The sequence below is a fragment of the Bos indicus x Bos taurus genome, chromosome 5 (genome assembly GCF_003369695.1).
Source record: "Bos indicus x Bos taurus breed Angus x Brahman F1 hybrid chromosome 5, Bos_hybrid_MaternalHap_v2.0, whole genome shotgun sequence".
In the NCBI taxonomy this organism is placed as follows: Eukaryota; Metazoa; Chordata; class Mammalia; order Artiodactyla; family Bovidae; genus Bos; species Bos indicus x Bos taurus.
This window is the reverse complement of record NC_040080.1, coordinates 32440743-32456658: the sequence shown is the minus strand read 5'-3', so window position 1 is coordinate 32456658 and position 15916 is coordinate 32440743. Positions and strand designations below refer to the sequence as shown.

Here is a 15916-nt window from a genome sequence, read left to right as displayed (position 1 = left end):
AGGAATGAAATACATGAAGTTTAGTCCTTGCAACTTTAACAGTTTGTTTGATTGTTGAGAGCTCTGTTTTGCTTACTTTCCAGTTCTCAGTTATGTTCTGAATAGCTGAGGCTACTGCTAAGTGACTTGTGGTTAAGTGAGCTACGTTAATCTTGGCCGCCAGACAGGTCGGATATTGTTTTCCTTTCTTGCATCCAGTTTTTATCATATGAGCGGCCTCAGGAACTCTCCTTTCCTTTGGCTGCTGTTTCAGTACATTTTCTTTCTCTGCTTTACCATTTCTCTGTTGCCTGCATCTCTTCATTTCTAGACTTCCCTGGTGGCTCAGACGGTTAAGCGTCTGTCTACAATGTGGGAGACCTGGGTTCGATCCCTGGATCGGGAAGTTCCCTGGAGAAGGAAATGGCAATCCACTCCAGTGCTATTGCCTGGAAAATGCCATGGACAGAGGAGCCTGGCAAAGAGTCGAACTTTTCTAAGTTGACAAATTTGATGTCCGAGAGAGAGAGAGAGAGAGAGAGAGGAGAATAAATCTTGGAAGAACTTGTAGAATTTGATTGCCTCCCTTGCTGTCATCTACATACCTCTCCCTTCTTAATTTGCATTTATATATTTAGATTTTTTTTCCTGCTGCCCCCTTGTTGATAGAGGAAATAAGCCCACACAATAATTCTCTGCCTACCTGAACTTGACATTGGCTCTTCTCTTCACCTTTCAATGTAGGGTTAACCTGCTCTGCTCATCCTCTCCCTCCTCCTCCCTCAGCCCCACCTTGTTTTAGACCTCCTGCCCCAGAACTTCAGAGTCTGCCAGTAGCCTGGAACAGGGTAGGTGTCTGAGGGAGACTCTGCCCCGTCGAGAAGTAGACGTGGATTGTGGTTCTGGCAGATTCCCCATCTCATTGCTAAGTTGGATCGCAATAGGCGATTGAGAGGAAGGAAGAGTGTGTTCAAATATCTCAAATTGAAACTCTGAGAATTTTTTTTTTTTTTCTCGTTTAGAAGTGATAAAAAAGGTGTTCGGATTCTCTATAACATAATACATATGGGAAAATGGATTGGGAACTCAACATCCAAGGAAGCTTTTCATTACAAAGCATCTGTAATGTATAATTGGTAGCCTTTTGTTAAGGGGTAGAATTCATTTCTTTATGACAGGCTTTTTAACAGGCATGCATTTGTACTTCACACATGGTCAGGCATATTTTTCCCCCATTCTTTCTACTAGGAATTTCCATTTTTCACCCTGACGGCATTTCCTCCTGGATTCCTTGTGCATGTTGGGGGCGTTGTTAGTGCACGCTCTGTGAAGCTTTTGGATCGTATCCACAATCCTGGTATGTTCTCTAAACATTTGTTTTCTGTGTTTCATTTACTTACACTGTGATTATTATTAACACTGATTTTGATAGTTTTTTAAGCTGAATTTATCCAAAAAGAAAAATGACGAAAAAAGTATAAACTAGCACACATTGCTTATAAATATTTGCAGCAATCTTAACTAAAAATAAACTAAGTAGAAGTGTATATTTCAGTTACTTTTTTTAATACAAAGCAAATCTTGATTCATTTTTGGCCAAGGTATATCACTCTGAGGCAATCCTTAAATCACTTTTGAGTCAGCTGTTTTCTTTGACTCAGGCAGATAACGAAATTTACAATTTGATCATTGTGGCCATTAGCTTAAGAGGTTAGGTTAGTTCTTTTCACTGGAATAATTCTTTATGGGTTGTTTGAGTAATTTTCTTATTCATAAAAGAAGTCTTAGTTTGAAATGTATAAATTGTGTAGAGAACCTAAAAGTTTTAAAAAAATAATTATTGTCTTTGGGTCCTTGGTTTCTTTCAGTAGCTATTTATTCCATTTAAGCAAACAGGAGAAAATGGCAACTCACTTCTTTAAGACATGAACCTTGATTATAAAAGAGAAAAAAAGCATGCAAGTCCCGGTAATTTCAGACCCTTGGATTAGAAATGCTTTGCTGATTTTTCTAAATCTAAAATAAGCATGAGAAGTATAGTAGGAACTTTCCCTGTGGAACTTGTTCTTGCATCTCTCATTGACTGGATGCCCAGTAACTTGCTCAGGTCACTTATTATTTTGATGACATACCTTAAACTTGAAGTTATGTTAGTATTCTTACCTGGCATGTATGCGAATGTGTTTTTGAAAATTGAAATGGTCACTTCCAGTAACCTCTTCGGGGCCTTGTACTGACAGCTATGAAAAAAGAAAAATGCTTTGAAATTACTGTATGCAAAACTCAAGTAGTGATTTTGAGGATACAAAGCATTACCGTTCTTTTAGATTTTTAAAAAATTTAATCTGGGCCCCATAGTTTGATGTCATTTGAATTAAAACAGAATGGAATTTTTCTAGACCCTGAATGGAATTGCAGAAAAGCAATACTATTTGGGATTAGTTAAACTCCTAACGTTGGGCAAATACATATTTTAAGTGCCAGTCTTCTCTTTTTCTTCTCTGGTTTATTATTTTTTTCCCCTGTATCTCATTTTTGGGGTCAATTTAAAATCTTTTCTTCATGCAGTATTTTATGCATTCTGTAGTAATTAAATGGAGAAGGCAATGGCACCCCACTCCAGTACTCTTGCCTGGAAAATCCCATGGACAGAGGAGCCTGGAAGGCTGCAGTCCATGGGGTCGCTAAGGGTTGGACACAACTGAGCGACTTCACTTTCACTTTTCGCTTTCATGCATTGGAGAAGGAAATGGCAACCCACTCCAGTGTTCTTACCTTGAGAATCCCGGGGATGGGGGAGCCTGGTGGGCTGCCGTCTCTGGGGTCGCACAGAGTCGGACACGACTGAAGCGACTTAGCAGCAGCAGCAGCAGCAATTAAAGGCAAATTTAGACTGATGCCAGTTTTAATGGATTGAGATCTTGAAAACTATGCCAAGTTTCATATCTGTGCATTTAGGAGCTTGAATTATTTGAGAAGTGCAAGGAAATACTGAGTTAAGATACCTGACACTAACTGGGTGACCCAAGGCCAGTTAGCTGAGTTTCTGTGTACCCTTGACTCAAGTATTTTGATAGCTGGCATCCACCAACTCCAAATAGCTCCAAAAATGGTTATAGGAATATATTCAGTTGTTCGTGATGGAAGCATTTAGACTTCATCATTGCTTCCATGTACTCTGAGTAAGCTGTAGAATCTAGGAGAAGAAACAAAGGTTATTTAAACCAAATTTAAGTAGAGAGCCAAATTTTAAATTGCATTACTTAAAAAAAAAACCCAAAAACCTGCTTTTGAGCGTTTTCTATACTTGCCAGTTTATTTTTAGTTGTGTAAGAAATATAAAATTCCAGGCCCAGGGAAGAAAAAACAAGTTCTTCCTTCTTATAAAATATGATTTGTATATTGTAACTATAGCACATCCATTTTCTTCCTCTCCTTCCCTATCAGAATATTTTTTCAGTTTACGTGGAGAAATTCTCAGTTACTGATGGTTTATTTTCCAGAAGATTATGGGCATATATAATACATATAAATACTTGTAATGTTATAAATATTGTATTTCAGTTTTGTTTTTATTTTCAGTTAAATACAGATCATATTCTAATGGCCCTAATATTATATTATTTTGATACAATTATCACATTATTTGGATTGTTTTTTATATATGTATTGTGCCTGAAAAAGGAACATTTGTTTAACATTTTGTTAATCTTCAGGCCCCGTAAATAATTATGTGTGAAAAAATTTTAATTTGTTTACAGAAGCTAAATGTCAGAACAAAACTCAGTTAGCATCTACCATAATAAAGATTTATTAATTTTATGATTCTGAGTTACTCTGCTGAAAGAAAATTATGACAGATGAGATAACACGCGCTAATGTTAAAAGACCTATATTTGCACTCTCAGATGAATCTTGCGGCTATTTTTTGACTAGTGAATATGGGAAATTTTCATTTCACACTAAGTATAAAAGGAAAAGCCTTATTTTAAAACGACTACCACCTGCTAACTATTGATTATTATTTTGGAGTTACTTCTTTAGAACTTCCTCTTCTTCAATATTAAACAAACAGGTCATACAATAAGGGAGAGAATGGGATGGTTTTAAAAGGTAATTGTCTGAAATAATAATTAGACTTCAGTTAATGTTAGATTACTATAGCATGTTCCTTCTTCTCTATTTCTACTTCTTATTAACTCTGCTGTCTGTGTCTTTCTAGTTCCTGTCAAGTGGTGTTGTCAATTGTGTTCTTATTTGTAGTATTTTTTGTTTTTTTTTCCTACTATTCTGCACCTAAAACTGATCTACTAATTTGCTGTTTTGAACTCAGCCTTTGTCGGAATTATGGGTAACACAAGATCTTACAAACTGCTAGACTGGAATAGTTTCAATTCAGGTATTTTAATGGTCATTCAGTACTACATATGCTGACAAAAATTATGGCAGCTCAGTGAAGTTTTTAGAAATGTTCTCAATTAAATAGGCTTAATGTCAATTCAGTTAATACAGATACATTTTGGAATACATATGTGATAACTTTTGTAATTTCCTTGGAAATACAAACATAAAAATGTTTTTACTAAAATGAATTAATCAAAACCATAGAAATACCATGAATTATGAATGACTTCTGTTAGGTGATGAACTTTCAGAGTGATAATTTTAAATTTATTACATTTTTGTACAGTTTTTTTCATACCAGGTGAATGATACTAGATTAGCTTTATCATTAAGGGAATAGTAATTATTTAAACTTCAATTTAGATTTGAATATATTTAGTGTTCTATAAATATTATAAAAGTATAACTGTATTTTTAATTTTTTAAAATTTATTTTAATTGGAGGCTAATTCCTTTACAATATTGTGGTGGTTTTGCTGTATTTTTATTTATAATTCTAGAAGTGTTCTAAAATTTGGTAAGTAGGAGCAGATTTTGGGGGGATTAACAGCTTTCATAAGCTTTCCTCTCTCCCTTTCCAAATAGAATATATTTTTTCTTTTTAAGTAATTTTACATATGAATATAGTTTGTAGCTTTTAAAGAAACTTAAGATAGCTTTACAGCTGATGATGTGGTTTAGAGTCAAAACAATTTTTCTTTTTGATTAAAAGCATGTTCTCTTAACATAAAAATGTAGATATTTATATTAACTCTATTTTAGAATTAAATAATAGAGCTATTTTGATTCAGTCTCAGAAACTGGCATTTTCCTAAAGAACTTTTTTAGTTGTGTCAGAAAGTACATCTATTTACAGAAAAACAAAAGCAGAAGCACCAAGAGGCTCAACATTTGAGATAATATTCCATAGTCTTTTCAGTATTATAAACTTCTTTTGTTTTTAGGAGTCCAGGAGTAAGTTCTGATGTAAGTAGTGCATGTTTGACTCTGAAGTAACTCATGTTCATCATGTGGATTTAACCTAAAGTCAGTCTAGTAAACAAGCTGATCTGGTCCAACCTTTGCAGATTTGGACTGACGTCAGTTGGTAAATCTTTGAGGAAATTACCTCTATTTCCTATCTAAGTTTTTGCCAGCATGTATCACATTGGTTAGAGTTAAAGTAATCTCTTGTAATGTCATGCTTTATATTGGTTTCTTTAATGAGAAATTAAAAACGTCCTGCTGGATTCATTTAATAAGAATATATTTTAGAAAAACATGGGCAGATTATGGTGGTGGGCAGAGAAAAGGCTAGTTACATAAGAATAGAACATTGAGGCATCATCATTAATAATTTAAGGAGCTGAAAGTTTGTGAGGGCAACGATGTTTAAGATGAGAGATATAATAGATGATAGAACTGTTTTGAAATGTGGAAAAGGCAAAAGTTTTTAAAGACACAGTAAAGACTTTGTTCCCTGTAAACAGAATTTGGTGAGGAGGAACATGGTTGAGGAAGCAGTATATCTTGCCATCATTTAAAATAAAATCCAGTAGGAAGTGTAAGAAAGAAAAGATGGATATGTTACAGCATATTAAAATAACATAAAAAGTGATGCTTTCAGTTTAATATGCTTATAGTTTTATGTTTTTGATTGGGGGTATTTAGAGTCTTTCTGATAAGAATTGGTACATACTTAGAAACCAGGGTTTTTCTGATACTAGTTTCAGAAAAATAGCTTGATAGTTCTGCAAAAAAAGTTATATATTTGGTAAATGTATTCAAATCCTTTATATATTTTTCTGTGTAATTAGGCAATATTTAGCCACTCCTGTCCTGAATTACCACAGAAAATCAAAAATTGTAGAAAAGTAGTTGTTGATACAGTTTCTATTAATGCTAGAAATTATTTATCAATACTATATTTCCTGGTCTCTGATACCAGCTATAATATGATATATCATTGACTTCATAAAAGTCTTCTAAGAAAAAAGAGGAACACGTGGTAGTCAAATGTACTAATTATTCGACATTTTTATTTCAGAAACATTAAAATGTGGAACAGTATAGGAAAACATTTTATATCACACAATAGTGTTTCATGCAAAACAGTAAACCATGTGGGCAGTTATTAGAATTTATTTTGTACTATGCAATTTGTTAGATAAGAGATGTGCAAAGGTGCCTGTCCCCCTATTTTTATATTCTGGGAGGATAGACGAATATGTAAACGGCTTACTGTGTAGTATGGTGTGATAGTAGATTCAGAGTTAAAGAGAAAGTTAGGATTAACTCTGTGTGGCAGGGTACCTTATAGAGGTAGTAATCTTGAGCTCAGTTTTGGATAGTATATGAAGATTCACTTAGATTTATATTTCAGACAGTGCATTTGGAACCATGTTAATATATTCTTTGAGTTTAGTTCTGAAACTTCAAGCATTTGCAAAACAATATCCTAGCCATTACTCATTCAATGAAGTTTATTACATAGCTAGTTCATACTTTTTGTTTGCTATTAATACAAAATGTCTTAGTTTACCTTTTTTCCCCACCCCCTTTTCTTCTGCTTTGTCCTGTTAGTTTGTGTATTTTTATAGAGCAGGAAGAAAGGAACTCAGTATTTGAAAATTTATTCAAAACTCTTACCTTTTATTACCTTGTTTCTTTTTCTTTGGCCTGTTAATACACTGAGAAAGATAAAATGAACCTTGCTACTGGAAGGAGAATGTAACATTTAAAGATCTTGTGTGTGACATGCCAGGGAGGAGATTCTCAGAAGACGGAGTAGTCAGATTTGCATTAAATTGCTGCCTGCTGGTTCAGAATGAATTTAAAAGCAGCAAGACTAGAGAGATCCCAGTTAGTGCAGCGCAGGAGTCCTAGCCAGATTGTGACCTGGGATCTGATGGTGACAGGAGAGCTAAAGTTTTGTGGTGCACTTACTACGTACTATTCTAAGATTTTATGGTAGTAGCTCATTTAGTCCTCAAGCACAGTGCTCACATACGTGTTCTCATTTTGGACGTGAGCAGTATGAAACATAGCCATTTGTCCGAGGTCAAATAGGGAGTGACTGAGCCCCAGGTTGAACCTTGCAATTTTGGCTTCAGGGCTTAAACTCTTAACCACAAGTTTACAAACTGTTTAGAATGGGAAGCCTGCAGGACTTGGTAATTAAAGGAGAATGTGGTGAGTGAAACAGGCTCTGTGCAATTGTCAGCTGAGAGAGAGAGAAGGGTAATGATTGTCCCACATGTCTGCAAGTCTTAACATCCCAGGGGACAAATGATTCCTATCTTTTAGAAACTCAAGTCTGTTTGAAAGTTCAGTTGTAAATAATATTTTAAGAGTAAATCCTGATAGCCCTAGCTCATTGCTTCTCAAATGGCTGTAATCTATTTTTCTTCTGAGTTTACCACTAGAAGTATTTCTGAATAGGTCACACATAGTTTCTTACTTATAACAGTCTCAGTGAGTTGAGGAAAATTTGTTATTCTTTCCTGTGTAGGATGCATGTCAATTTAGATAACTTTTTTAGAAGTGACAAGAGGAAATTAAAATACGTGTATAATGTCATTTGAAAAATACAAGTTTGAAGTAGCTTATGAACTTAGACAATATTTTTAAGTGTTTTTAAGCCCTGAGTTAGTAAAGCAAGATGTTTGAATAGCCTTTCTTTTGTTTTTGAGAATATTCTAAAAATATTTTTTCTTTTTTTACTGTTTTAGACAGATCGTAGGTTTTAAGACTTATTAGACTGGAAATTTTCTCAATCTTACAATGAATGAACTTAAGCTAATGATAGATTTAGTGGTTTAAATTTAGAAAATGTTACTCTTTTTCTCTTTTTTGTTTTCAGAAATATAGTTAGAAATTTGACTTTATTTTGGAGGCAAAATTAATAGTTAACATCTAAAAATGTAGTTACTACTTTAAAAATATGTAACAGAATATGAGTCAGCTGAGGAAATACTTATATAAGGAAATATTTATATAGAATATACTTATCACTCTGATCATTCAAATTTTTCTCCAATAGATGTTTGTCAAGTGCCTACATGTCTTAAGCACAATTCTGGGATTGGAAATAACCAGGGTTCACCCAGGCAGACCTCCTGTTTACATACTAGTCTAGTCTGTTTCTTACACTACTTTGCTGTGTGTGTGTGAGAGAGAGAGAGAGAGAGTTAAATGGAGATAGACTTTCTTGGAATTTGAATTCTACTGATGATCTCAGCAATCATTATTTTTCTACATCTGAGGGACATTCATGAGCAGATGTGCAAAGTAAGCCTAAAGTAGTTAAGCAGCATTTGGTTTTCAGTATTTTAATAAGGTTTTCAGAAAGTAGATACATAGAGTTCAAGAAGGCATAAATATAGCATGCATGACTTGTGAGCTTTCCTTTATAATGTGACATAAATGTAATATTTAATTTTCTTTCTATATATAATGTAACTGGATATTCATTACTTTTCTACTATCTGTAAAAAAAAAGTCAGATGGGTAATCTCCTTAAGTGGGAAGTTTCACTCTTCATATATATGAAATATGTAAAATGTAACTGGATATTCCATTACATTATTATAATGTAACATGTAAATGTAATGTATCATTCTCTGTATAAAATAATGTAACTGGTCACCAGTTACATTATATATATAAAGAATGAAATGTCACAGTCAAGGAGTAAATTACATATTTGACTTTTTTTTTTTAAACAAATAGTAATGACTGCAGCTTGGTCCAACATGGATTGTATCTGAGCCACCATCCTAATATTCCAAATTACCACATCTTGAAGTTCACTCTCAGTTTGCACATTACTTCTTCTATAATGAGATTCTTCTTTTTAGTCTGTACTGAATCCCCAACCAGTTTGAGGTTCTATACTTCCTTGAACCTGGACTCTCTAATTTCTGTTCTATTAGTGGAAATTTATCTTCTTCAAAAGGTTGTTTTGCGTTGGACTATTACTTTCAGACATTTGAGAAGGTAGCTTTTTGTGCTGTCCATTAACAAGATACATTGTCCTTTTTCTGAAAATCCTATCTAACACTTTATCTTGTTTATTTAAAAATTAGATTGAATAACTGCCCATTTCCTTTTTTATTTTCTTTCAACTTGATTAAAAGGTTTCCAGGGACAGAATTATTCTCTTCTAGACCTATATGAAAATAGAACTACATTTAACTCTTCATGTAGTCAGCATTTCTTAGTTGCAAATGTGTAATTGCCTAAAATCTCGAAGGAATTGACTTTTATAAAGGCATATTGTGTTGAGTTGTTCACTTCTTTACTTTTTGAGGGGTAAACTATTACTGTCATTTTAGGAATCTTTACCAGTGTCACCTGTACTTTAGAAACAAGATTAAATACTAAAAAGATGGCAAGATATCAAGCTATGGCCATGCTCTAGACAAGTAATAGAAAAACAAATTAACTGTGGTGTCAACATAAGTGTGAGGACATTACCCTCGTAAGAGGCATCAGTGAGGCATTGATCTAGAACTCAATTCTTGCTTGCAATTAAAAGAATATAGTAAAAGATCTGTGATAATTATCTATGTATAGTTCTGACCCTTAGAAGAAAAATACAAAATAGTATGAAATATAATTTATATAATAAGTAACTTTTCATATCTCCTAAAATGATAATCTTTTTACGATTATCAATAATTCTATAGATTCTTGGAAGGAGCATGGTATTTTAAGTGAAGATATTTTTTCTTCACATCTCTGAAACGTTAATTTGCAACCCTCACATCTCAGCTGTATATCCTTCAAGTGACCAAATTGTATCCAGTTTCATATAAGGTGTGTATAGTTGCCAGTAAGTTTTTAAGCCAGGTTCTTTGTTTTGCCTTTTACAGAAGTATGGTAAATCCTCAGTTTTTACTTTTGTAGGGTGAATAAAACAGTTCAGATTCACTAATGTATTTCCTATAAGAAGTATAATTAGCAGTTTTTAAGATTTCCATTAGTAGGGATTAAATACTCTGATTTTTGTTTCTGAATTTTCAGTACTAGTAAGTTAGACTGAATCATGACTGCTACTTGAATATTCTGTGGCTCATCTCTGGCATTAAATATAAGATAGGCTTTGAAGAGAAGTTTAATTTTTCTGTAATATTAAATAAATTGATTTTTCTTAATTGTATCTTAATTAACCCCTAAATTTAATAGCCAAAAAATTCATCCTTTGACTTCTTGCTCACAGTTGTAGGTAATTATTTTAATCCAATTCCTAGTTTGTGATGAAGTGCTCCCTACTGTATGCTTGCCTTGCTTTCACCTAGAATCTAGGGCCATTACTTTCTGTAACCATTTCAGTGAGCTGCCATAGTTTTCAGTCTGTACTGTCACCTGATCCAAGCATGCGCCAAAGTTTCCACTGTTTCTGGCTCCTGTCTGCTGAATCTGCTTTGCAAAACCCTTCGTTCTTTGAGCTTTTGCTTTAGCCAAAAACCAAATTTAAGAAATTCTTTGGAGTGTGGACATAACACCATTTGCTTCCTTAGCCCTCCTGTATGTAACTCTAGCTTTTATTAAACTTGTAAATACTGTATTAACTACAGCAGCGGCATCCCCATGTGCAATTGTGTGGCTCGTGTGTCAAAATAAAGGCTGCTTGTGAACTTGTCAGAAGAGTATGAATGCTCTACTTGCGCTGCATTCAGCTTTTTGTTGGTTTTTGGTTTGTTTTTTTTAAATCAGCCACTTATTCTTTCATAGTGTTTGGTTTAATTATCTGATTATTTTATGTGTTATACCAAGGTAAGTTTGATGTAGATAAACTTTGTATTCTATGTGGTTACATGTATCTCATAGTAATTATGATTACATACTTTTTCCATTTAGGCATGCTGGCCTTTCTAAATAAATAGATCTCGAACTTGAAATAAGTAGCTTCTTCCAAATTTTTCATTAATTTAAAAAAATATAATACTGTTGATTACATCCTGTAAAATTTTTAAAGCAGAAAACTGCCATGTATCACTATGTAGCAAGATGTAGGCTAACCTAATGTGAGAAAATCTAATTTATAAAAACTGAGTATATGATTATTTGATTTAGTAAATATTATTGTAAATTTCCAGAATGATTTGAAAAGTAAATTGCAGGTTTTACTATTATGTTTTAGAAAGTCAACTTTTCATTTTACATAGTTTTTCAGGAAAATAATTTTTTTCTAAGCTGAGATATAGTTCTCTTATTTTTGCTATCTTTTTCGAAAATCATAAGTAACTTGATAGATGGAGCAACTAGTTGAATGATAGTTTGTCTTATGATATAAAGTTTCCCTATTAGGAAAAGATGATGTTAATAGATGTCCAAATTAATCTGGAAACTTGTATGTCCTAAAAAGAGAGAATGGATATGAAAGTGTTTTTGTGCTCTTAATGTCTACATTTCAGCTAGGAATATGAAGAAATTCTTTAACGTAGTAGCATATGTGCAAAATAGGGCCACCTAATTGTCTCACCCATTTCTGAATTCGTAATATTGATTGCTAACACCATATTGTAGTATTTTCTATTTCTTTTCCTTCTTTATCTCGTACTTTGATCTTTTCCTTGGTTTCCTGGAGTTTTGTGTTTCTTTCTTCTCTTCTGAAAGAAAGTTTTAGGGTAGCACGGTCTTGGATCTAAGACTTTAACGCAAGAACTGGCTGGCATCATTTGTAGTTCTGGTTTTTATCTCCTCACTTCTTTTTGCTGATCTCCCTGTGGGGGAAACAAAATTCCACCATAGGAATGTGAGCTATAACAAGGCTTTTACCCTTTCTTTACTTTGCTGTCTTCAGTATTTCACTAGTGAGTATGATTCTACTTATTCTACTTATTTTGAAAAACGTATTTGAAAACTGCATATGTACAGAAACTCAGAAGGCTTTTGGATTGTTGGATTTTTAGTCGTAATAGTGCCTTTTTAATGTGAAAGATTTACAGTAAGAGCTTAGCATCTTATTTAGAGTTGATCAGGTTTTTTCTTTTCCAAATTGTTCCCAAATGGAATTGGCCACAAAAAAAGAAACAATTTAGGATATGCTGATTATAGACCGTTTCTGTTTTTAACATCTTTGGGCATGAAAAGCTAACTATATATGCAGCTGCTGTTCATCAGTAGTTTGCAGCTAAATGCAAGTAATTAGAAAGTGTATGTGACAGATGTTCCATCTATAATGCTCCATTGCAAGCAATGTTGGGCTACTCTATGGTAATAAAATGTGATTCTGTGATTTGAAAGCATTTTCTTAATGACAGAGCTATATATGGAGTTGCAGTGTTCTTTCTGAAATTTGTCCTTATGTACATTAACTAGATTCTTCGTACTAATGTTTTCAATGTATTTGCTTTCTTTATTTTGAACTGGCCAGTCCCTTTATTTCTTGTCACTTTGCTTCAGGACCCACATCTCTTTAGAAGGATGGCTATAGATGGCTTTCTGCTTTTTAATGTTGATAAATCTATGCCTTGCAGAGAACCCAGAATGTATTGCATTATTAAAAATTAAGTACAGGAAATGAAATCAGAATTTAAAATAAATTTATGGATATGACTCAAGGTGCTCACTCAGTGAGGTGAGACATAGGAAGTCATTTTAGTTTAAGATTAGAGTCTGAAAACTCTGGGTCTACCTTTCAAATTGTATTTCATAAAACAGATCCCTATAGATAGCCCTAAAGCAAAAAAGCAAATAGAACTAGATGATTTATTTTCTAGCACCTGAGTTTATTTATTTATTTTTTTTTTGCACCTGAGTTTAAAATGTTAAACTTCTTGAGACGTAGCATTAAATGAAAATGTTAATAAGCTTTTTGAGAAGTAGCATTTTAAAGATGTGAAGTTTGAAAACCTGTTGTAGAATAGTAGTTCTTTGCCTTCCAGAGTATGCGTACTTTAAATATTTCTTGTTCAAATAGACAATATGCTATTGAGTAGTGAACTGATTTAAAATTTATTTTTCAGATGAACCAGAAACTCGAGATGCATGGTGGGCAGAAATCAGACAAGAAATAAAATCCCATGCCAAAGCATTAGGCTGTCATGCTGTAGTGGGCTACAGTGAATCAACTAGCATCTGGTAAATGATAATAACAACTTGATTTTCTAGATGCTGTGGTTTACAGATTGTCATCTGAAAGGGGAAAAGCTTTATGCAGATACGGAGAAAAGAAGAAAAGTGGATTGATCCAGTTAGTGTGGGCTTTTTTAGAATACATCAAGAGGAAATTCGTATGCTATCTTTACTGCTTAGTTAATGTGAAACTTCAGGAAAATTGTTCTACTCCTCCAAGCCTCAGTTATACATTGGAGACAGTAACTACCTGTCAGTTAAGGTTATTGAGGCATTAAATGAGAATATAATACTGGCACACAGCAAGTATTAACTCCAAGCCTACTTTACTCCAGTTTGTGACTCCACCAGCTCTTTCCTCTGGGATTTCGAAACTCTTAATCTATTGTAAACAAACCGCCGTGTGTCTTTCAAGTTCATTTGTAAACTCTTTCTGCCTTCATTAATTAACTATAACTTAACTTTTTCCTACCAACAAATCTCCCTAATGCTACCCAGTTAGGAAGGGACTTCCATACTCTCAGTTCTCAATTTCTTTTTCTCCTGTCTTTCATTTGGACAACTTCTTCCCCATTTAAGTCCGTGCCAATCCACTGTTCAGGATTTTCTACCTCCAAAACTTTTTTCTGCTTTTTTTTTTCCTGCCCATCTCCTCCAGTTAAACACAATTATCTCCCTTCTAACAGTCTGTCATTGTGCTTTCTCATTCTCAAGTCCTCTATCCTTAGTTGACTTTCAACCTTATTTTGACTTCATTATTGCATGAAACTGTTCCTCTTTAAAAATTTGAAACCATAAAATTTCACTCTTGGATCACAACCTGATATTTTCCTACTCATCCTATTTGCTTATTTATTTCTGGTTTATTTTGGCCCTTCTCTTAATCAAGAGTTTTCCCAGTTCCTTACTTAGGTTCTGACTTTACTTGCTGTCTGCCATCCTTGAACCCTACTTTCCACTCCTTCAGAAGTTGGTAATAGATGTCATCTAGACACTGTTTGCGGAGAAGGCAATGGCATCCCACTCCAGTACTCTTGCCTGGAAAATCCCATGGATGGAGGAGCCTGGAAGGCTGAAGTCCATGGGATCGCTGAGGGTCGGACACGACTGAGCGACTTCACTTTCACTTTTCACTTTCATGCACTGGAGAAGGAAATGCCAACCCACTCCAGTGTTCTTGCCTGGAGAATCCCAGGGACAGGGGGAGCCTGGTAGGCTGCCGTCTATGGGGTTGCACAGAGTCGGACACAACTGAAGTGACTTAGCAGCAGCAGCAGACACTGTTTGACTTTAGGCTGTCTTATTTTTCCACCTTCTGTTGGGTAATTCTTAACTGCCAGCTATTACATGGATAACTTTCTTGTGGTGGTGCTGATCATTTTTGTTGGAGAAAAAATGATTAGACTGTAATAAATGAGGATGTTACAGAGCCATGCTGTTTAATTCTCTAAGGATCCTTTTTTTTTCTTTGCAGACTATATATTATACTCTTTTTAAAAAACAACTTTAGTGATATATAATAGGCATATAATCTCACATGTTTAAAGTACATTACTTTGAAAAGTTCTAACATAACTTTTATGTGAAACCATAAAACTCATGAAACCATTATTATCATGAAACCATTAGCATCAGTCATGAAACCATAAAACCATTAGTGTCATTGAGACAGTCAACACATATATCACCCCCAAAGCTTCTCTATATTCCTTTGTACTCTCTCCCTTCAGTCCCTTCTCATCCCACCCCTGTCATAGGATATACTGCTGATCTGCTTTCTATCACTAGAATAAGTTTTCACTTTTACAAAATTTTATGTAAATAGAATCTTAACATTATGCACTCCTTTTTGTTTAATTTCACTCAGCATGTTTAAGTTGAGATTAAATTGAGTGTCATCCCTGTAACAGCAAGAACCTGTTCCTTTTCATTGCTGAGTAGTACTCCTTTGTATATATTATACTCTTGAACTGCTCTATTCTCATTGTAGCTGTTCTACTTTTGTTAACCTACTAACCTTGTTAGGCTTATCCTGCCTTTCTTCCCAGTAGATAGTCTTGCTCTATTTGTGGATTTATTTTCATATACTTTCAGCTCTTAGGGGTATAGTTTTAGAAGACATAGTTCTTACCATCAGATTCACATTCTCCTGGAGAATTATGACAAGCATAATACATTTTATGGTAGAGATATCCCAGGATATCTTAGGATCCTAGAGGGCTATAGGAGGATTGGAAGAAAGTTTTAATGAAGTAACTGAAGCTTGAACTGTATCTTGAGAGATGAGTTATATCAATGAAGAGAAAAGGCATAGGGAGGGTTTTCAGGGTGAAAAGAGTAGCATGTGGAGAAGGCCAGAGGTGTGGATTCAGTTGCTGGAGATAAGTCACAGATGCAGGAGTCTACAGAAATGAGTCCAATTCATTTGTTTAGAAGTTTGCATTCACCTGATGTAAGCTTCTGTTTTCCC

The 15916-nt window shown here is 34.2% G+C and overlaps 1 protein-coding gene across 16 annotated transcripts in view; it reads left to right on the top strand.

Annotated features, from left to right (window-relative positions):
* The window catches only part of C2CD5 (C2 calcium dependent domain containing 5), a 91640-nt gene that overhangs the window by 36666 nt on the left and 39058 nt on the right, over positions 1-15916 (top strand). For 8 of the 16 annotated variants that reach the window (XM_027541522.1, XM_027541515.1, XM_027541518.1 and 5 more), the window contains 3 exons: positions 1228-1336; positions 4313-4378; positions 13338-13452. In XM_027541522.1, the coding sequence (XP_027397323.1) occupies positions 1228-1336; positions 4313-4378; positions 13338-13452 (290 nt within the window). The remainder of the gene's footprint in view (positions 1-1227; positions 1337-4312; positions 4379-13337; positions 13453-15916) is intronic. The other 8 variants (XM_027541529.1, XM_027541528.1, XM_027541526.1 and 5 more) reach the window with 1 other exon arrangement.